At 50.0% G+C, this 21,704-nt stretch overlaps 1 protein-coding gene across 2 annotated transcripts in view; it reads left to right on the top strand.

The window, feature by feature from the left end:
* Positions 1–21,704, top strand: part of EIF2AK3 (eukaryotic translation initiation factor 2 alpha kinase 3) — a 166,942-nt gene that overhangs the window by 106,728 nt on the left and 38,510 nt on the right. For both annotated transcript variants that reach the window (XM_054991013.1, XM_054991012.1), the window contains exon 13: positions 6,106–6,886. In XM_054991013.1, the coding sequence (XP_054846988.1) occupies positions 6,106–6,886 (781 nt within the window). The remainder of the gene's footprint in view (positions 1–6,105; positions 6,887–21,704) is intronic.

Here is a 21,704-nt window from a genome sequence, read left to right as displayed (position 1 = left end):
CCCCGCTTGGCTTTGAGTTGTGGGGGTCCGGTTCAGTCTCGAACATGCGGGACATGAAGTCTGCGTCCACATGCTGTGCCCCCTGGCGGTATTTGATGGTAAATTGGAAGGGTAGGAGGGAGAGGTACCACCGCAGCACCCTGGGGTTGTGCGCCTTCATGCGGTGGAGCCACTGCAGGGGCGCATGGTCCGTCAGCAGTACAAAGGGGTTGTTGGCCAGGTAGTACTGCAGGGCCCCCACTGCCTACTTGACTGCTAGGGCCTCCCGCTCCACTGTGGCATAGCGCTTCTCTGCGGGCTGTAGCTTCCGACTCAGGAAGAGAATGGGGACGTCTACTCCATCATGCTCCTGAGTCAGCACAGCCCCGAGGCCGGTGTCTGAAGCGTCTGTGGCCAGCGTGAAGGGTCGGTCAAAGTCCGGGTTCCACAGGGCGGTGGCATTAGAGAGGGCTGACCGCAGGTCTCGGAAGGTCACCTCTAGTTCTGGGGTCCACCGGACTTGGTTGGGCATCCCCTTCCTTAAGCAGTCCGTCAGAGGTGCCGCTCGGGAGGCAAAGTGGGGGATGAACCGCCCATAATACCCCAGCAGTCCCAAGAAACGCCGGACCTGCTTCTTGGTCTGGGGCTGTGGGGCATCGGCTATAGAGGCCACCTTGTCCGGCGGTGGTCGGACCCGTCCTCCCCCGACCACGAAGCCAAGGTACTGCAGCTCCTGGAACCCCAGATGGCTTTTCTTTGGGTTGGCCCGCAGTCCGGCCTGTTGAAGGGCTCTCAAGACTGACTGCAGGTGCTGGAGGTGGGTGGGCCAGTCCGGGCTAAAGACAATGATGTCGTCAATGTAGGCCATTGCGTATGCCCGGCACTCGCCCAGCACCTGGTCCACTAGTCGCTGGAATGTGGCTGCCGCACCATGGAGACCGAAAGGCATTTTCTTAAATTGAAAAAGACCTTGGGGGTGGCGAACGCTGTTTTCTCCCGATCCTCAGGCCGCACGGGCACCTGCCAGTATCCCTTGGTTAAATCGAGAGCCGACAGGTAGCGAGCGGACCCCAGGTGATCCACCAGCACGTCTGCTCGGGGCATGGGATAGGCATCGAACTTGGCCACCTTATTCAGCTCTCGGTAGTCGACGCAGAAGCGGGTGGTCCCATCCGGCTTGGGCACCAAGACTATTGGACTCCTCCAGGCACTCCGTGAGGGCTCAATCACCCCCAGCTGGAGCATCTCGTCCGTCTCCTTTTCCACTGCCTCCCAGCGCTTTCTAGGGATGGGTCGCCACGTAGCCCGGGCCGCCTGCCCTGGCTCGGTTGGGATGGCATGCTGTATCAGGCTGGTGCTACCCGGTCTGCGGGAGAAGACGCCTGGTACCTGGGCCCATAGAGCCTGTAGCTGGGCCCGTTGAGTTGGGTCGAGCTGGGGGGGTCCACCTTGGGCTCCTCGAATTCTGGGCCTTCTGTGGTCCACGGCAGTTCACTGGACGGGAGTTCCAGGGGGTCCTCCGCCAGCTGGCACTCCTCGCTGTCCCGCTCGTACCACCTCTTCAGCAGGTTCACATGGAGCGTCCTCCGCCGGCGCCGGCCCGGCCCGCACTGCAGCTCATAGGTGGTGGGACCCAGCACCCTCCGAATTTGGTAAGGGCCCCTCCATGGGTCCCCCTCTTCCCGTGGGAACACCGAGTGGTGTACTAGGACCTTTTCTCTGACTTGGAAGGTCCTCATCCTTGCACCCCGGTCGTAGGCAGCCTTCTGCTGCACCTGGGTGTGTGTTAGCCGGCGGTTTGCCTCTGCCTGGGACTTCTGCACCCGCTCGCGGAGCTGGCTCACATACTCCTGTATGGGGGGAGCAGGGCTGCTGGCGCAGGGACTCCACCGTTCTGCCAACCGAGAGAGCATCCCCCGTGGCTTGCGCCCATATAGCAGTTCAAAGGGGCTATAGCCGGTGGATGCCTGTGGGGTCTCCCGGAGGGTGAACATGAGGGGGTCAATGTACAGATCCCACTGGTGGGGCTTGTCCCGGGTCATCTTCCTCAGGGCTTCCTTGACGGTCTGGTTCAGACGCTCTGCCAAACCATCCGTCTGAGGGTGGTAAGCCGAGGTGAATACCTGCCGGATCCCCAAATTCTGGCAGAGTTGACACATGGCTTTGGCACGGAACGCCCCCCCCCCCGGTCCGTCAAGATTTCGTCCGGCAGGCCCACCATTGCAAACAGCTTGGACAGGGCCCGTATCATCCCCGGGGTCTGCATTGTCTTTAGTGGGATGACCTCCAGAAACCGCGTAGCATAGTCCACGATCACCAGGGCAAAGCGGTGGCCCCGGGGTGTGCGTGGCAGCGGGCCGATAAAGTCCATTGCGATGCGTTGGAAGGGTGTCTCCATGACGGGCAATGGGGAGAGGGGGGCCTTTGAGGGGCGTCGTGCAGCCACCCGCTGACAGGTGGGGCATGAGCGGCAGTGGGCCTTCACGTCCGCATTCACGGAGGGCCAGAAGAACCGCTCAAGGACCTTCTTCAGGGTCTTGTGGTGCCCCAGGTGCCCGGCCCAAGCATGCTCATGGGCCATGCGGAGAACTTCCGCCCGGTAGGCTGCCGGCACCAGTAGCTGGCGGACCTCTCCCTGGCCATTTGGGGCACGGGCCAGACGGACCCAAACCTCTCCTTGCTTCTCGATGCGGGGGAGCCGCTGGGCCCTTCTCTCATCCCGCACTTGCTCCTCCTCACGAGCTGCCGTATCTCGCAGGCGCTGCAAGGACTCGTCTGCACCTTGGGCATTGCGGAACCGGCGGTCTGCTGGAGGACCTGCGGGGTCCTCGGCCTGTGGTTCGGCCACCGGTCCACGGGAAGGGCCCTCGCTGGGGTCAGCTGCCTCCTCTACCTGCAGAGCCACGGCAGCTTGGGGGGTTGCCAACGCCCCCATCGCCTCCCTGAGTAACCGGGAAAACTCAGGGGCATCTCTCCCTAGCAGCATGGGGAGGGGTAAGTGGGCCACCTTGACGACCTCTATGCGGCGGATCGCCCCCAGGTATTCCACCGTGACCCAGACCGCAGGATACAGCAGGGTGCGGCCCATCACATCTGTCACCGGGATCCAGCGGTGCACTGGGGTGGCAGCTGGGACGAGTTGGGTGTGGATCGCCGAGACTGCGCTCCCTGAGTCCAACAGGGCCTGCAGGCTCTGCCGGCCTATCCTCACGGTGGTGCGCAGACTCTCTATCCTCTTGCCAGCTGGCGGGTTAATTTCCCAAGCCAACGCACATACCACTGGTGAGGAGGCTGTGGGGGTGCAGGCTTGCATCCGCTGCTCCACAGCCTGCATTAGCTCTGCCTGAGCTGTTTGGAAGGCTGCCTCCAGCTTCTTCCACATCCTGTCCAAGCATTCCTCTAGCCACAGTCTGAGGTCTGCTGAGGCTACGGCATTGGGATACATCCCTTCGACTGGCGCCTGCGTCGGAACGACTTTCCCTGTACGGGCCACCAACTTGTCAGGGCTTGCCGCCACTGCCGCTGGGTGTGGCCCTGGGCAGTCTGCTCCTGACGTCATAGGGGGGCCAGGGATGCTGCAGGACCCTGCTCTGTGGAAGGAGGGGCGGTATACCTCACCCAGACTCCCTCTCAGTCCACTCGCTGACCTGCTCAACCTGGCCTGCTTGCCCCCTGTGTCCTTCTTCATCCCCTCCTTCCAGAACTCTCCTCCAAACCTCCACTCTTGCATTGCACCGTTCTCACTCCACATCATCACTCCTCACTCACACCCACTACCTCAGGGCTCTTCCCAGCCAGCTTTTATAGGGCTTCCTTCTACTGTCCCACCCCTCTTCCAGCCTGGTCTTGGGCTGCACCAAGCAGTTGCAGCTGGGGTAGCTGATCTGGCCCCACTGACCAGCACCAGCTGTGCCTTGTTCCCTGGCTGCCCAGCCTCCCTGCCTTGGCTGATTGCTGAAGGCCTGTCCAGCTGCAGTTCCCTGGCTAGCAGCCCGGCCTCCCTGGCTGAGCTGATGGCTGAAGGTGGGTCCAGCTGCGGCTCCTTGGCTGGTTGCCCAGGGCTTCATGCCGAGTGCCTCCACTAGCCCCACCTGGAGTGGCTTGGCTTTTGGCAACTCCTGGGCCAGGCTACTGTTTTCTAGCTGGGGCGTGGCTTTGGGTTGTTGGGGCTGCTGCTGCTTCTCCTCCTCAGGTAAGGCCTTTGGGTGGGTGACTGCTGGGCCCCCAATCTCTCTGCCCTTGCCCCCTTCCGCCTTGCTTAGTCCCCTTTCTTTTCCTAGGGGAGTGGGACTCGCTGGCCTCTCTCTGTCTCCCCCTGCCTCCTGAGGCCCTGGGCCTTTGCCCCTTGCCCCTGGCACTGGCAGGTTCTGGCCCCATTTGCCCATGGGAGGGGTTGGCCTGCTGTCCCCCAGCTGCCCCCTCTGCCAGCCAGTCAGACCAGTTGACCTGCTGTCAGCCGGCCGACCAGTTGACCTGCTGTCTACTGGCTGACCAGTTGACCTGCTGGCTGCTGGCTGCCCCCTCTGTATGCCTGTCCGCCCAGTTGACCTGCTGTTCCCTCCTACCAAGTCTGGGGGCTGGGACCCAGACCCCGGACACTTATAACTGTTCAGTATTCTTAATATTGGCTAAAACCTACTCTATTATTTGAAGTGGCATCCCTCCCGCAGAAAGAGGCGATAAAGGTCATTCGGTGGGGTGTCTTTCTTTGGAACAGTAGGAGTTGGCATTCCCTTCAAGAAGCCATCCCAGTTTGTGTATTGCAAGAGCAAAGATAAGGGCCAAAGAATATTCCCTCAGTGCCTCAGTTATTGGGTCACAGAGAAAATTAGACCCCAGGCTTGCATGCAGACAGCTCCTTCCTAGAATTTAAAACCCACTCGGCCAGGACAGGCGTCACGTCTGCCACTTCCAGAACTGTGCCAGGCAGCTGTCTGGAAAGCATTATGCCTCAGGCATGAGGACTAGAATGAATTTATACATGTGGCTCAACAGAATTCATGATCTCATCTGTTCCTGCCTCCAGGTAAGATCGGCTTGCTAATCTTGTGCCCATTGTATGCCTGCACAGAGAACATGAAGAAAAGACTGCTTTCTTGTCACTGGTGTTCTTTGAGTGGACATCTGTGCGGTCATGCAACTAGAAGATGTATGTTAGCTTGCTGCCTTGTTCTGTTGAAATACTGAGTGGGGAAATGCAGTTCTGCCCTTCTAAGCCTGCAAGCTGGCATGTAAAATCTTAGCTCTAGAAGAGTCTGAATTGTGCTTGCAGAAGCACAACGTCAGTAAGTAGTGTGTGTGTGACCGCCACTAGCCAAGTTAACCAGAGGATGTTTCCAAATACAAATGTGTGTGAGAATGAGTGACATTAAGAGTGTTTTCGGGGTAACTGCACAATTGCAGGGAAAAATGGTCCCTTATTTTCTACAGAATGGTGACTACATAATTTCTGTAATATTTGAAGTGATGAATGAGAAACATGACTTGGTCAGTGAAAGTCTCTTTCTTTCCATATGTTTGCGTGCACGTTTTGACATCTTTCCTGTAATGTTTAGTCAGGATTTGGGGAATGGCTACATGCAAAATGGCTTTTAAATGACACGGAACTGTGGAACTCCCTTCCCTCTGACTCACCAAATTCTGGACATAAGCATTTTCTGAAAGGTTTTTTTGTTGTGCTTCCTCTTCAGGGGTCAAAGTGAAGAAAATACAGTGGAGCGTATATTAACCTCACCATAGATAGATTGGTTTTATTGGATTGTGTCTATTCTTACTCTTCTTTTACACTTGTTGAGGTGGGCTAGAAACTGAAAAAAGCATCTGTGTCAGGCAACAGATTAGGGATTAGCTATTTTGTTAGGAGGGCAGTCTCCTAGGAAACCTAGAAATAGTGCCTACTAAAATAGTGCAAAATGTATGTATAGAGTTTGAAAGAGAATAATTGTGGGAAATGTTCATGAAAATGGATCCGAGTAAACAACGACGATTGGTTTTGGTTACATTTATTTATACTTAGTTGTGGATTCTTAGCAAGAAAGTCCACAGTAATGCTAGTATTGTTCTGCAGGGAGCACATATTAATGGGAACTACAGTTTTGTAATAATATGTTCTTCTTTTTTTTAAAGTACTAGCTGGCCACTCAGTTCTCCCAGTCCAATGGAAGTGCCATCATTTAAAATTAGAACTGAGACACTGTCTGCCAAGGAACACATAGAAGTTATTGCTGCTTCTCTGGAGAAGAAAACTCTGCTTTCTGTTGGGGTGCCTGGAGACCAGTCAGATTCCTCAGACAGCCATTTTACTCCGCTAACGTTTTCTGCCGTTGATAATAGAGACTTAAGCCGTTCAGCAGATCCCATAACCAACATACAAGACAGCTTCCTTTCTGACTGTGATATAGAAGATAGTACCATTGATGAAAATGATCCTGTACGCACCTTTGAACTTTGCCCTCCGCTCACACCAACAGTAAAGGTGAGGGAGAGAACTTCTTCATCAATTATCTTTGAGGATTCTGGCTGTGATAATACTTCTAATAAAGGAGATGACAAAACTGATTATTCACTTGCTTATAGTTACTGTGGGGATAACCTAATAAGCAGAAAAGAATCTGGTCATAAGAAGCTGTCTTCAGAAAGCCCCCTGTCTGTTTCTGTACAAAGAGCAACAACTTTAAGCAACCTGGATATCTCTAAGAACTCTCTACAAAAAACCAAACCTACCTCTCCCAAAGTGTACCTTTACATCCAGATGCAGCTCTGTAGAAAGGAGAATCTTAAGGACTGGATGAGCAGAAGATGTACAATAGAGGAGCGGGAGAGGATCGAGTGCCTCCTGATATTTCTGCAGATAGCAGAAGCTGTTCGGTTTCTGCACAGTAAAGGATTGATGCACCGGGACCTCAAGGTTTGTATTGTAATCTCCACGGTACTGATGATCTTTGGTTTTCTGGTATAAACAGTGATCCTGTGAGCATGCGTACTTGGGAACTCTGGGAGTTCTCAGTTGTGTTCTTTGCTCTGTGTACTTGAGCAGGTATCACATTCTTTAGGATCAGGATGCTTCTGCCGTGTTGGGATTAGTATGTATGTCTAGCATCATATTATACCAGCAGCTGTATCACAGCACATTCGTTTCCCCTGTGAAGTACTTAGCAGTACAGTTTCTGCAGGAAACAGCTGTTAAGGCATAGCCATAGTGGATCATTGTTCCTTTTTTATAAGTAAGAAACATTCAGAGTAGGATTGCCAGCCAGCGGCTGACAAATGATGGGAGACTTGCATTGGTGTTGGGTCCCTGTCACTGGCAACACAGTGATGTGACCTGAAATTGACATCCTCCCATGAGATGACATTCTAGGATTTACACCAAAGTCTGTGGTTTATCCATAGAGTTATGGGTGAATGCTGGAGCACTGCAGTGGCATCACTTCTGGATCATGCCACTGTGTCACATTTCATGATTTTTAAGACTTTTACATCTTAAGACTATTTTTCCTATAGACTTGGTTGAAATTCCTTCTGATCAGAATGATCAATGACTAAAGTACACCCTGCTGAGGTTTTGAGAGCTAATTTGGTGTAGTGGTTAAGAGCGCAGGACTCTAATCTGGTGAACCAGATTTGATTCCTCACTCCTCCACTTGAAGCAAGCTGGGTTAGTCACAGCTCTCTGGAGCTCTCTTAGCTGCACCCATCTCACAGGGGGTTTGGTTGTGGGGATGATAATAGCATGCTTTGTAAATCACTCAGAGTGGGTGTTAAGTCATCCTGAAGGGCGGTATATAAATCAAATGTTGTTATTAACGTTATTACTGTCTTATTCCAAACTTTTTTCACACCCTTGCTATTTTCTATGTTTGCTGGGGGGTTTTTTCTAATTAACTATACCCTCTTCTTGACATCCTTAGAATAGTTGAAGGTGATCTTAGAGAAGGCTTCTTAAATACTGCTTTCCTGGCAGATGCCTTATTGGATGCAATGCAAATAATGGCATATTTAATCCCTGTGATGGGATGACTGGATCTAGGATATAGCTTCAGTACTAGTGCAGGGATGCGTCTTCCAGTCAGAAACATTTTGGACACATGTCAGTGCCGTTGAGACAGAAAATGAAAAGGTGCAAAAGAAAGCAAAGAATGAAATAATTTGCAAACAGCCTTTCATCCTATGCATGCCAGAGTAAATGAGACCTCCAAACTCATGGCATTCCGAGAAGCTCAGAAGCACCTCTGGAGCTGCTTTTTCACAAGAGTGTGAGCCCTCAAAAGAGCAGAGAAAGAATTCAGAAGAAACAAAAACAAGCAAAAAAATAAAATAAAGGAGGCCTCAGTCAAGCTAGGCCCCAGAGCCAGGCAAAGGCCTGAGACTAGGGTGGGGCGGAGGAAAAAAGGCATCCCCACCCAAAGACCTTCCCAGCAAAGACGTGAGGAAAACAAGAGGCTTTTCAGTCTCTTTTGAAGCAGCAGCAAATCCAGCCAAAAGTTTCCAGATCCACTCACTCTCTCACTCCAAATCCCAGCAACAGATCTTCCCTTTCTCTTTGTCTACTGGACCTAAAAGCACGAGACAGAGAGAGGTGCCTTATATAACAAACGCTCTCATAGAGCGCAACAGGAGGTCTGTGGTTGACAGACAGACCTGCCTAACAGGGTTTGGAGGGATGAGATTGGTGTTCCCATGGCTACAGAAGGCCCATCTCCTCTGGTGTCTAGGGATTAACCCCCCTGCTCCTCGCGGTATACAGCAGAATGGAAGCTCTCCAGTTGGCAAGGAGAGTTGCCTATCAAGGTTACGTGGGCTAAGATTGGGGTTTCCAATGTCAACAAAAGGTCTGCAGACATTCCGGGCCTATGTTGCCTTGGGAATCAGTGGATCAGCGCAAGCCTGTCTGGCATCACAAATCATTCACGAATCAAATGAATCTGGCCAAAAAGTTAATTTTGTGAAAACCACAGCCCCACAAAATGCATTTTGCAAAACACAAATCAGCCCAATTCATCATGAAATTTGATTCGTATTTCGATTTGTGCCCATGTCTACCCTAGGGTCTGTTCCTGTCATTTCTTGACAGTATTTTCTTCACTCTCCCAGAGACATCTGGGGAAGCAAGGGCAGTTCTTGATCTGAATAAGTTGAAAAAGTATTTCACCTTTATACCTCGCATTTACTTATTAAATCTTGCCTTTCTCAGAAACGTAGCCATTATTTTATCTTTTGCTGCTAACGAGTGTGAGTGCTGTACTATAGACCCAGGTGTGCTGTTTGACACTGCCAGCCTGACAAGATGCCTCATATTTCAGGTGTTGGCTTGATGATGTCTGACAGCACTGCTGCCTCCATGGCACTTTCAAAACCATGGGAAGTTGGAGTAGAGCTGGGGGGGGGGAGTGGCGAGGAGGAAAACCCTTACAGCTGATAGTCAGAGCCTCTGCCCTTTAAATATTCAATGGAAGTCCAGTGTAAAGTTTCTGTGGTTTTGAACCCTGCCTTTGAATTCAGCTATTCCTTACATTATCTTATACTTTTGCCTTATGAGGGCTTTGGTCACAACCAACACTCTTCCATGCAAACAGAGCTTCTGGTGTTCTCTACTTTACCCAGGCTTATATCTTATTTATTTATTTCAATTTATATTCCGCCCTCCCCACATTTCCAACAGGCTCAGGGTGGATTACAGACACATACAGTTAAAATATATGAAACAACTATTCTAAATTAGCAACCATAAAACCTTGAGAACGCCTTCCCTTTGGGGTTTGAATCCCACTGCCCACACCACCTGTGGCATTTTGCCCTGTCTGTATGGCCTATATGCTGCTGCCTCCCAAAAGGTTTTCACTGCCACCAAAGACTTTTGCCTTAGAGTTCCTCGTTTTAACTGGTATTATAGGAAGGCTCGTCATAGGTGGCGGTTTGACAGAATGTTCAGCATGTGAGGGTGATCATGAGGTAAAAGAAGGGATCTTGCTTAAACAAAAGCAGAATTTATAAGTATGTATGTGTGGTGGTTATAGAGTACCGATAAGCGTACTGGCTTCAGAATAGTTCTTAAGCTTGGTGGTCTCAAAAACTGATATATTCACAGACTAAAGACGAATTTTTCAGAGAGATATCCGCTAATGGAATAAACATCTCTCTCATCCACATAAACACACCTTTCCTCACAGCATGCCTGACCTAGAGAGAGATCCTCTCGCTGAGATACACACATACTGAACCCAGGCTCACATACATTTTGCCTTACTTAGAAGAAATATTTTCTCTGAGAGCAGGACCACAAGTGACAAAAGGCACAGATTGGACACTTGTCAGCTTCCCTCAAGTTTTTATGGGAAATGTAGGCGTCCTGGTCTTGCAGCTTGGCTCTCCGACTGCTGTCCAATGGACTTTTCAACTGTCACTTGTCCAACATTCTGCCAAGCTGCCTACATTTCCCATCAAAACTTGAGGGAAGCTGGCAAGTGTCCAATCTGTGCCTTTTGTCACTTGTGGTCCTGCTCTGAGATACACAGACAACTCAGGCTCCATATAGATCGCTGGACTTGGCCAGACTGGCCAGCTTGGCTGGCTGACTCAGAAACACACAGACTCTCCCAGCATCACACAGTTTGCCACATTTGGCCTGAAAGAGCACTTCCTCTCAGCACACTGACTAAAACTTGCAGTTCCCTTCATCCCCTAAAATTCTGCCAGTCACAGCAGACTCCACTCACTCATCCAGCCCCCCTTCCTTCTTTTCCCAGAGGCCTGCATTTAAACCCACAGTAATTAATAGTAAGAACCCCACACTAACCAGCAGAATAAAACAGACAACTTAATTACATGCAAAACATTACAGCCAGGTATACTCCCATAGATAATAACACCACTTTAGCATGTAAAGGGTTGAGGGGCAGCTATTAGCTGGTGTCTGGTAGATCTGGCCTCTGGAAGCCATTCTTTCTGTGGTGCAATAGACCAGGCAGGAGTCAAAGAGCCTGCCAGGTGGCCCAGTTCTCCCACTGTTGGGATGAGCTGGGCCACCTCCAATGCTGGTAGGGCTAAGGGACAGAATGGCTTGGAATGCAACCCTATAACTGCCTGTGGAGCCAGGTAATCTTGAAGCTGGTTCAGACCTTTCTATGGGCAGTAGGCCAGGCCTTCAGATTCTGGCAGTTTGGTCTACCATCATTGGGCTGGATCCAGACTAAATTTTCTAGAGGCAGAATGGAACTTCCCTGCTTCCCCCCACCTACACCACTGAAGCCCACCGATCTCCATGTGGGAGTGGTGACTTTGTGAAATATCAGGGGGGCGGGTCTGCAGGGGGAACGGAGAATTGGTGGAAATTTCCCTTTTAATCTGGATCCAACCCATAGAGGAAGATCAACTGGTAGCTAGTGCATCCGCCATTTCAGTTTTCTTTTCCAGCTTCAAGGATGTGTTTTGGCACATTCATTTACAAGCAAGGCAGCCTCCACTGTAGTCTGGGAGATAATGCAGAGCAGCCCCATGAGCCTGTCAGCACACCTTCTCTGTGCATTTTTGAAGGAAATTTATATGCTGCCTCTCCAGAGACCTGCGTGAGGCAGTTGACAACTAATTAGAAAATGGCACCCACTCTTTGGAAGCAGTCATTGAATTATCCAGATAGTTCTGAAGCCGCTAGAAGCTGGCTGAAGTTCTTTGGCACGAGGGATTTGCTTCTTCCCTTTTCAGATGTGTGGTTGAGAACATAAGAAGAGCCCTGCTGGATCCAGTTAGTGATCCGTCTAGCTCAGCACAGTGGTCGGCCATTTTTGGAGGGCAGGAAGTCTCCTTCCCCCTTGGTCATTCCCAAATTTTTCTGGGAATAATCAGGATGGGAGCACCAGTATATCTGAGACTCTTGGATATAGATCAGGATTCCCAAATATTTTTAAATTTACGGTACTGAAGACATACATACCTAGATAAGTTTTTCAGTGGCTACTAGCCATAGGGACTAAAGGGAACCTCCACATTCAGAGACAGCAAATCTTTGAATATCAGTGCCAAGAGGTAATATCAGGAAAGGCTTTGCCCTCTCTCCCCTGTTGCTGGCCCTCCAGAATATCTGGAAAGGCATTTTAAAGGTTGCAGCAGCTTATTTTTCTTGGCTCAGAAGGCCTCGGAGGTTAATATTGTCACACATTAGGGGGAGATCAACTGTGCCCGGTTATGGTGATTCTTTTATAGCCTACAGAAAAATAACCTAGCTACAGGTAGCTTCAGAGTGAGAAGTTTTGGAGTAAATGGTTTTGACTGCTCTGGTCTGCGTGTGCCTCTCTTCTGCTGACTGCTGCAAAGTTAGTTCTGCTGGTTCATCGTTGGTCTTCCTGTGTAGTCCCACACGGGACTACACACTTGCAGGCCTGCCGATTCGGAGATTCTTTTAGCTAAAAGCCACTAGGGAGCGCCCTCACCTCTACCTGTGCATGTGCAGACATTCTCCCACCGAAACGGCCCCTATAGATGTGGGATACTCCCAGATACCCTCAGTTCCTCTTTTGCCGCCATCGCAGGAGGTTCTACCTTCTTCTCTTCACGGATATGTAGCCCTCTTTTTCTTTGCAATTGATAGTGTAAGCCACTAAAATGTCAGAAAAGGCCGTTTAAGCATTGCTCGGCATGCAGCGCAAAAATGTCCCAGATGGATAGGCATTCGCATTGGTTGTTGTGCTTGGGTGAGACTCATCACAGTCTTGCAAGCATTGCCAAAGTTTCACTCAGAAGACCAGGGCTGAAATATCGGGCCGTTTAAAGGCATCACTTTGACAAAGGGCCATGGAAATGGTGGAGGCTCTGGCAAAGGCACAAACATCTGCCATTGACTCCACACTCAACTACAGGCTCGAAGACTTCTTGGAGCTGATCATCACCATCTCCTCGAATGTTGGATCTGGCGCATGCGGAAGCGAGCACCTCTTGGATCCAAACACCTGTACTCGAGAGGTCTAGTCCTTCAGATCCGAATTGATCTGGCTCATAAACTCATTGAATGTCGTCTGTTGCACCCGAAGGTTGTGCCCTGTCAATGCCAGATCTACCAAGCTCAAAGACTCTTCAGAGCACTAAGATCAGCAAATAAGAGCTTACTGGTGGTCCCTGACACCAGGGAAGCCTGGCTAGCCTCGACCAGGGCCAGAGCATTTTCAGTTCTGGCTCCAACCTGGTGAAACTCTGTCGGAGGACACTTGGGCCCACCAGGATCTTACATCCTTTCAGTGGGTCTGTAAGACAGATGTTCTACCACGTGTACAGTTGAGGCCAGTCTTTGATCATTTAGGAGCCTCTACTGGTCTCCCGCCAGGGGGGCAACGTAATCATCTGCCTCCCTATAAGCGCAGTCACCAGTTAATTATAAACAGTGCCCCTACCCACCCCTTTGTTTTGTTTATATCATGATTGGTGAAATTGGAGGGAGCTCGCCATCTGGTTTTGTATGTATTTGTGGTGTTTTTTGGTTTTAAATGTATTTTATATGTTTTAATGCTCATTGATCATTTTATTGTAACCCACCCTGAACCCGTTCATGGGGAGAGCAGGCTAGAAATAAATAAATAAAAGAGTCGAACGGCTTCAACGTCTGAGCCACTGATACCTCAGTGATCTGAGGTCGCCTCCGAGATCTGATCCGACTACTAAGAAGTGCTATTCTAAGAAGTCTAAGGCTATGACTTTGACAGCCCCTCTGTCAGACCCTCCATCCATACCCACGGGCTCCGCCTCTGAGGGTGAACCACCTAAGAAAAAGCAAAGGAAATCTAAACTCCTCTCTTTGGCTCAGCATGTGTCACCATCCCCCAAAGATGGATAGGTTGAAGAGAGTATCATTATTTTGGACCGGCTGCCTATACCTACTGTGTGGCCTAGATCCCCATCAGCTAGATCCAGATCCTGGTCATCTCAGTCTTCAGAGGAGGAGGGCGAAATCCCTCAGAGGAGACCGCACTTCTACCCCTCCTCTAGAAAGAAGCATTTTTACACCCATGATGAGGAGCACTGGCGCTACAGAGAGTCATCCTTGTATGGTTTGGACACAGGGAGGTCCTTTACTGATGTTCTGTCATGGACCAACCTGGCCCAGTGGAGCAGAGAGACTCAGAGGACTCTTCTGAGGAAGAGGCAGCTGGTGAACCTGACCCAGATCCACAGCCAGTGGCAGAGGCACTGCAGGAGGAGGCAGGCCCTGAAGGCTCAGATATTGATCCACAGCCAGGTCCCAGCACATTGGTTCTTCAGCTTCCCAGCCCTGGGCTGGCAACAGAAAGCCAGGTGCAGGCCAGCTCTCCCCCTTCCTCACCAGAGCCTCGGGAGCGCTGCCAGAGGAGAGCTAGAAGAGCCCTCCAAGCCAGAAAGCGCAGTGCCAGGCTAGCAGCACAGCACCGGCCCAGCATCGTTAGTGATGATGAGTGCTCGCAGGAGCAGGACTGAGACAGCCAGCAGGTGCTTGCTGTAGCACAGGCAGCTGAGCACTGTGAGGGTTAAAAGCAGCCAAAGAGGGAGTGGCTGCGTGGAAGCAACGAGTCCACTTACTACTGACCTTGCTGCTGTGTTTGGAACTGATTCTCTTGCCCTTGACCTTGGCCTGTTCCTGTGGATGTGTTTCTGGAATCCTCCTTTGGACCTGAAGCTGTGAGTGTGCCCAATTGGTGCCTGAACCTTGGAACTGGGTGCTGCCCTGCTCGGACACCTTGGGAGTTATCCCTTGCCTGCTGCCAGCGTGAGTCTGCATCGGGACATGTTCTCTCCAGAGACCAGTCTCCGACATCCCTGAGGAGGCAGCACTCATTCTCAAGTTCTAGAATGGCTTTTCAGCTGCCTGACAGAGAGGGTGGGAAGGACCCCCACATGGGTGATAGCCCCAGCCCCACTTCCAATCCTTCACCCAACAATGCTGTGTATACGACTGACGAGGAGTCTCCCACTGAGGACTTTCAGGCCTACACTGAGTAGCTCTTATGGGTGGCCAGGGGTCTGGAAATTCACATCTCTTCTACCAAGCCCAAGCTAAAGGACATAATTTTACTACATCTTTACTCAGGCTTGTCCACTAATGTGGCCTTTCTGATTATAGAAGAGTTAGTGGAAATGATGAATGCCTTGAACCTGAAACCAGCTTCAACACTGGCAATCACCAGAAAGACTGAAAGCCTCTACAGAACTAAAGAAGAGGCTTGCCCGTATCTCTCTTTCCATCCTCCGCCATCCTTGTTAGTCACCAAGGAAATGCAGTCCTGCCAGAGGCAGGGACCCCATTCAATGCCCTCTGACGAGGGGAAGAAACTGGACTCTCTTGGAAGAAAGGTCTACTCCTTGGCTGCCTTGAACATAAAGATTGCCAATTATTCAGCAATGATGGCTGCTTATCAGTTGTTCCTGTGGAACAAGGTGGCAACCTTTATTTCTAAGTTACTTGAAGACCAGAGACCTTTCTTGAAGGTCATGCAAGAAGAGGTAGTCCATGTAGCTTGTTAACAAATTAACGCTAGTTGTAATGTTTCTGACATGTCAACTAGGACACTCCTCTCAGCAATAATCCTGAGGAGACATGCCTGGCTTTGATCAACAGTGCTGCCAACCAAAACCAGAAACAAAGCAGAGGATCTTCCTTTTGAAGAAAACCCCTATTTTCTGAGAAAACTGATGACTGGCAGTTCTTACGGGGTTTTGCCTCAGGGTCAACAATATTCTGGAAGATCTCAATACAGACCCTATTTCAAGGGATAGTCTCAGCGTTTTCACCTATACCAAGGGTACACATACACCACCCAGCAGCCCTACCAAAGTTCCCAGAGCTCCTTGTCTAAGCGGAAGCAGAAGAACAGAAGCAGAGGTTGCAACACCAGCAACCTAAGGACCAACCTCAAAATCAGAAACAATTCTGACTAAGACGGACTGGACCCCATATTCGGGGAACGGTTACATAACTTCTATGCTGCTTGGTGAAATGTTACTTCAGACAATTGGGTCCTTAACATTGTTCATTATGGTTATAAAATTGTCTGGGACTCCCTAATTTCTTTGGCTCGATAGCTTGCTCTGAGTTACAGACAGAACTAGAAATTTTTTGCAAAAAGGGGCTATTCAGCAGGTGTCTGACCAGGATGCACAGCTGGGCTTCTATTCCAGACTTTTTGTGGTAGAAAAGAAAGATTGGGGGTCTTAGACGTATTTTGGACCTGTGCGACCTGAATAAATTTATTTCTGTATGCAGGTTCCGCATGACCACTCTGCAGACAGTCGTGGCACTCATTTCTCCAAATTTGTGGTTTGTAGTCCTTGACCTGAAAGATGCCTGTTTTCAAAGACCACAGAAAATTTTTGAGATTCACATACGATAAAAAGGTCTATCAATATCAAGTGTTACCTTTCAGTCTTTCAGCTGCACCACGTGTTTTCATGAAATGTGTGGCAGTAGTCATTGCATATTTGAGAACCCAGGACTGTTTCATTTACCCTTACCTGGACGATTGGCTCATCACCGGCCATTCTGCTGAGTATGTAGCTAGGAAGGTTGACTTGACCCTTTGTGCATGTCTGGATCTGGGACTATTTGTGAACCAAAAAAAGTCAAAATTGACACTATCCAGAGAGATCCAGTTTATTGGTGCAGTGTTTGATGGTATTCAGAATAGGCCTTTTTACCTATGGAAAGAATAAAGAAGATAAAAGGGATGGTGAGAAAGTTTAACAAGTGTAGATTTTAGTTGGCAAAAGACATTCAAACCTTATTGAGTTTCATGGCCTCTACCACAGCTGTGGTTCCATTAGCAAGACTAAGGATACGATCCTTGCAGTTATGGTTCCTCTCAGTTTTTCATAGCTTCACAATGTAAGAGATTGCAACGCCCCAGAGCAGTTATTAGGTCTCTACAGTCATGGTTAGAGGATTCTAACCTCATGGGTGTACAATTTGGACAAACTAAACCTGATATAATTATTACCACAGACGCCTCCAACCTAGGATGGGGGGCACATTGTAATAGTTTGTATGCCTGTTGTAACTGGGAAGACACTGAGAGGGGTTTTCACATCAACCTATTGGAATTGAAAGCAGTGCTTTATGCCTTGGTCTCCTTTGCAGATGCGGTTAGTGGGAAGTATATCTTGATCCTCACAGACAATTTGACTACCATGTTTTATATCAACAAGCAAGGAGGTACTGAATCTGAGGTCCTTTTCAGAGAAGTCATAAAAATTTGGAATTGGGCAGTAGACCATGCAGCTTGGCTTCAGGCCGTGCATATCCCTGGGGAATACAGTGTGTTAGCAGATCACCTCAGCTGGTTGGGAGGAGACTCCCATGAATGGTCCCTGCAAGACTATTACTTAGATCCCATCATCACAGAGTGGGATCTCCGGAAAATAGACTTATTTGCCTCAGTGGAGAATTGGAAAACGAAACTTTATTGTTCAAGAGGTGGCAGATGCCACAGGTCTTTAGGAGACGCATTCCAGCTCCACTGATTGGGCCATTTTTATTACCTGTTCTCCCTCTGAGGTGGAGGACATCTTGGGTGTTTCCCACCATCCTCTCGGGGAGGCAGGAAGTAGAATTTTCTTCCTATTCCTCTAGTAGGTGGGACCACCCTCTCTGTCCTCAGTTCTTTCCTGCCTCCGGGGAGAGCAGTATCACAGTGACTTAGCTCTGCTAACTACTTACTTTCCCTTTCCCTTTCTAGCTAAATCCAACTAAATCCAAATCTAAATCTAATTTTTCCCTATCTATACCTCCATACTTCAGAATTGCCTTTCTTTGTTCTACCTCCTTCTCTGCCTTTTTTCTTGCCCTTGAGGGAGAGATTTAGAGGAGGAGACATGGCCTGCAGAGAGTCATCAGACTCCGAAGACAGTTTTTTGGAAAAGGCATCAGATCGTGCCCAGGAAGCTGTCCTACCATCGACAGGATCAGGCGGCGCCGGCATGCAAACAAAGTCTGCACGGTTGTCCAGCCAAGAAAGACCAACGACTGAGGACAGACCCCCTAAATGGCCCCGGCTAGCAAAGCGGGACCAAGGGAAGGCTGCACACCCCATCCGGCAGGCTGAGGGCATTGTGGCGCAACGGAGCTCTTTTTCCGTGGGAAACAGCCTCGGCAGAAGTTTTCCCACGCGAACGCAGCGATGCAGCTGCCAACCTCCCGCTGGGAGAATTTCTGGCACCCAGAGCTCCAGCCGCATGGAAAGAGAGACTACTGTAAGTGATTCTAACAGTGCCCTGTCCCCAGAAATCCTGGAGGCCATTGGGAGGTCAGTGAGAGAACAATTGCTTTCATTGTGTCAGCCTGAGCCCCAATGTTATAGTACTGAGCAACTTCCCAGACGGGCAGCAAACAACCCTACCAGTCTGGAAGCGAGCAACCCCTGGCCAACAAAGGCTGCCCAAAAAATTGTGGGCATGCACTCTGATAGTTCAGTACGCTGGCCGGAAGACACCTCTTCCATTAGTGAAGGCTCAGACGATGGGGGCTTCCTCTCAGAGGAAGGTGAGGAGGAAGAGGACCCTAAGGTAGAACAGTCTACCAGGTTGTTTCAGACAGAGGATTACCAATACCTGCTGTCAAAGACTTTAACAGCCTTAGACCTCAGGGAAACACCTAAAGGGGAAGAGGAGGAACCCAGGGTGGAATCTTCTGCCACTAGACCCAGAGGGAACAAAGAGTTCTTCCTCAGATCAGAGGACAAGGACAAGGTCTTTCCATTCCCTGAGTTCGAGAGAAAGCTGAAGGCGGAGTGGGCTATGCCAGCAGCCCCCAAGCAGTTCTCAAACTCAGTTAAGAAACTGTATGCTCTGCCTAACTATACCTCTGAGTTTTTACAGGTACCGGTGGTAGATGCTCCAGTGACAGCACTCCAATCCCAAGGTCTGCTCTCAGAAGAAGGCCAGGGGTTGATTAAAGATGCTCTGGATAAGAAGGGAGACGCGCCCTCAAGAGAGCGCACGAGGCCATAGCTATGGCGGTCAGAGCCTCCGCCATAGCTTCAGTCATTTCCCGAGCCTTGGTGGTATGGACATGGAGACTGATGGAGCTACTTCCGAACAGCAGCAAGCGACTCATAGAGGGAGCAAACAGAACCTTAAAAGCCAATTCATTCACCGCCGACGCCACACTGGACACTATGTCCTTTTTCTCTAGAGCAATCGCCATGACAACGTCAGCTAGACACCTCATCTGGCTTTGAGCATGGCCGGCAGATATCCAGGCCAAGACAATACTGATGTCCTATCCATTCACAGGTGGCAAGCTGTTTGGGGAGCAACTTGATAAGGTTCTAGTTGAAACCAAGGATAAGAAGAAAGCACTACCCAGGTCCCTCAAAAGGACCGATAGATGGCCCTTTGGCTACCAACCGTTCAGATCCCAACATACCTTACCCAGAAGCAGGCCAGAGGGAAAATGAACCTGGAGCCTTCAAAGGAACCAAACACGGAGAGGGACCTTCCAGGCCAGACAGCAGAGGCAACACTTCAACCATACCAGCAGGCACGAATTGGACGACAAGAGTAAGAAGCCCTGACTCTCAGGAGGCTCCGGTGGGAGGAAGACTGCTTCTCTTTCGACAGCTCTGGATGAACTTAGAGGTGGATGCCTGGACAAGAGAAATAATTTCCAATGGCTACTTGATAGAATTTCGTTCTCTTCCACCGGAGTGCTTCCTAATTTCCCCACTGAAAACAAACCCATCCAGGCAGGACATCACAATCAGAGCAATACGTCATCTCATAGAAATAAAAGCAGTCGAACCAGTTCCACCGAACGAAGAAGGAAGAGGAGTCTATTCCATCTTCTTCACGGTTCCAAAAAGAAATGGGGACTGGAGAGCCATATTGGACTTAAAATATGTCAACCAATTGATAAAGTTAAGGCACTTCCAAATGGAGACTCTCCGCACCATAGCCAAGGCGCTACAGGAGGGAGAGTTCCTAACATCTATAGATCTCACGGAAGCGTATCTTCACGTCCTCATTGCCATAGCTCACAGGAGGTTCCTGAGATTCTGCGTAGGGGGAACCTACCTACAATTCAGAGCTCTGCCATTCGGCCTGGCCACGGCCCCGAGGGTTTTCACCAAACTTCTCATAGTACCGATCGTCAGGATTTGAGAAATGGGTTTGCATCTTCACCCCTACCTCGACAACATCCTGATAAGGTCCAGGTCAAGAGAAACGTCCACGCAAGACACCAGACGCATTCTAATAAACTCAGACGGTTTTCTAATAAACTCATGCAAATGCTCTCTACAGCCGTCTCAAAGACTGGAACACCTCGGTCTAATAATAGATACCAGGGCGGGACACTTCTTTCTTCCCCAGGAAAAGATGGCCAAAACGCGGCAGTTGGCATACAGCATTATAAAACAACATTCATCCCTGCTGATGGATTTATCAAAACTCCAAGGACTGTTAGTAGCAAATGCAGAAGCCATCCAGTGGGGATCTTTCCACATCAGGACTCTGCAATCCTTCTTAAGACCCTTTCAACTGCAGATCGCACAAAGATCGCTACGCAGACAGGTCAAGGAGAGTTTGAAATGGTGGATGATAGAGTCCAACCTGAAACAGGGCAAGATCTTCCTTACCCCGACATACAAGCAAATTTTTACAGATGCGAGTCTCCATGGATGGGGAGCCACTCTGGACGGATCCTTGGTCCAGGGCATCTGGACACGAAAGGAACAAACTCTACCAATCATCATACTGGATATGAGAGCCATCTTTCTAGCTCTGAGCAGCTTCAGCAAACAAATCTCACACTCACATGTTCTCATCAGGACGGACAATATAGCTGCCAAAGCCTATATCAACAGACGGGGGAACGAGGTCGTCTGTACTACAGAGAGAGGCAGCAAAGATCATCGGCTGGGCAGAGAGGAATCTGCAATCCATCAAAGCGGAACACATCAGAGGTGTACTGAATATCCAAGCGGACTGGTTGAGTCAAGAGAATCTTCACCCGGGGGAGTGGTCTCTCCACAGGGAGGTCTTTCTGCTCATCACATCACACTTCGGCACCCCAGAGGTAGACCTGTTTGCCACACATCTGAATTGACAGGTTCCGAGATTCTTCAGCAGATATTTCCATCTGCAAGCAGAGGGCATCGACGCCCTCACTTCTCCATGGCCAAGCGATCTTCTCTATGCCTTTCCTCCTCTGCCTACGCTGCCCAGACTTCTGAAAAAGATTTGGGAGCAGAGGGCGGAGGTAATACTATTAGCCCCATGGTGGCCAAGGAGACCATGGTTTTCTTCCATTCAGCTACTGTCCAGCATGCCTCCAGTATGTCTGCCCTTATGCCCAGACATCCTGCAACAGGGTCCGATTTGGCACCCACACCCAGAGTGGATGTCGCTGACAGGATGGCTCTTGAACGGGAGCATCTCTCCCTGATGGGTTACCAACCGGAAGTAGTCCGGACCGTGCTTGCAGCGCAAAAAACCTCAACAATAAAGATCTGCAATACCACCTGGAAAGCTTTCACATGCTGGTGCAAGCGCAAGAAGGTGGATCCTTTGAAACCGTCACTGTGGAACATCCTGGGTTTTCTCCAAGAGGGTTTAGACCACGGGCTGAAGCCGGTGACACTAAAGAGACAGGTAGCAGCCATTAGTACAGTAATTCCTACACTGGGGGATATACCTAAGTTCCTCAGGGGGGCGACATTGCTGAATCCCCCTACGGTTCACAGGTTCCCAACGTGGCGTCTGAGTGTAGTTCTGCA

Source organism: Eublepharis macularius, chromosome 11 (assembly GCF_028583425.1).
Source record: "Eublepharis macularius isolate TG4126 chromosome 11, MPM_Emac_v1.0, whole genome shotgun sequence".
Classification (NCBI taxonomy): Eukaryota; Metazoa; Chordata; class Lepidosauria; order Squamata; family Eublepharidae; genus Eublepharis; species Eublepharis macularius.
Note: the sequence above shows the minus strand (reverse complement) of the source record. Positions and strands in the feature narration are given on the sequence as shown.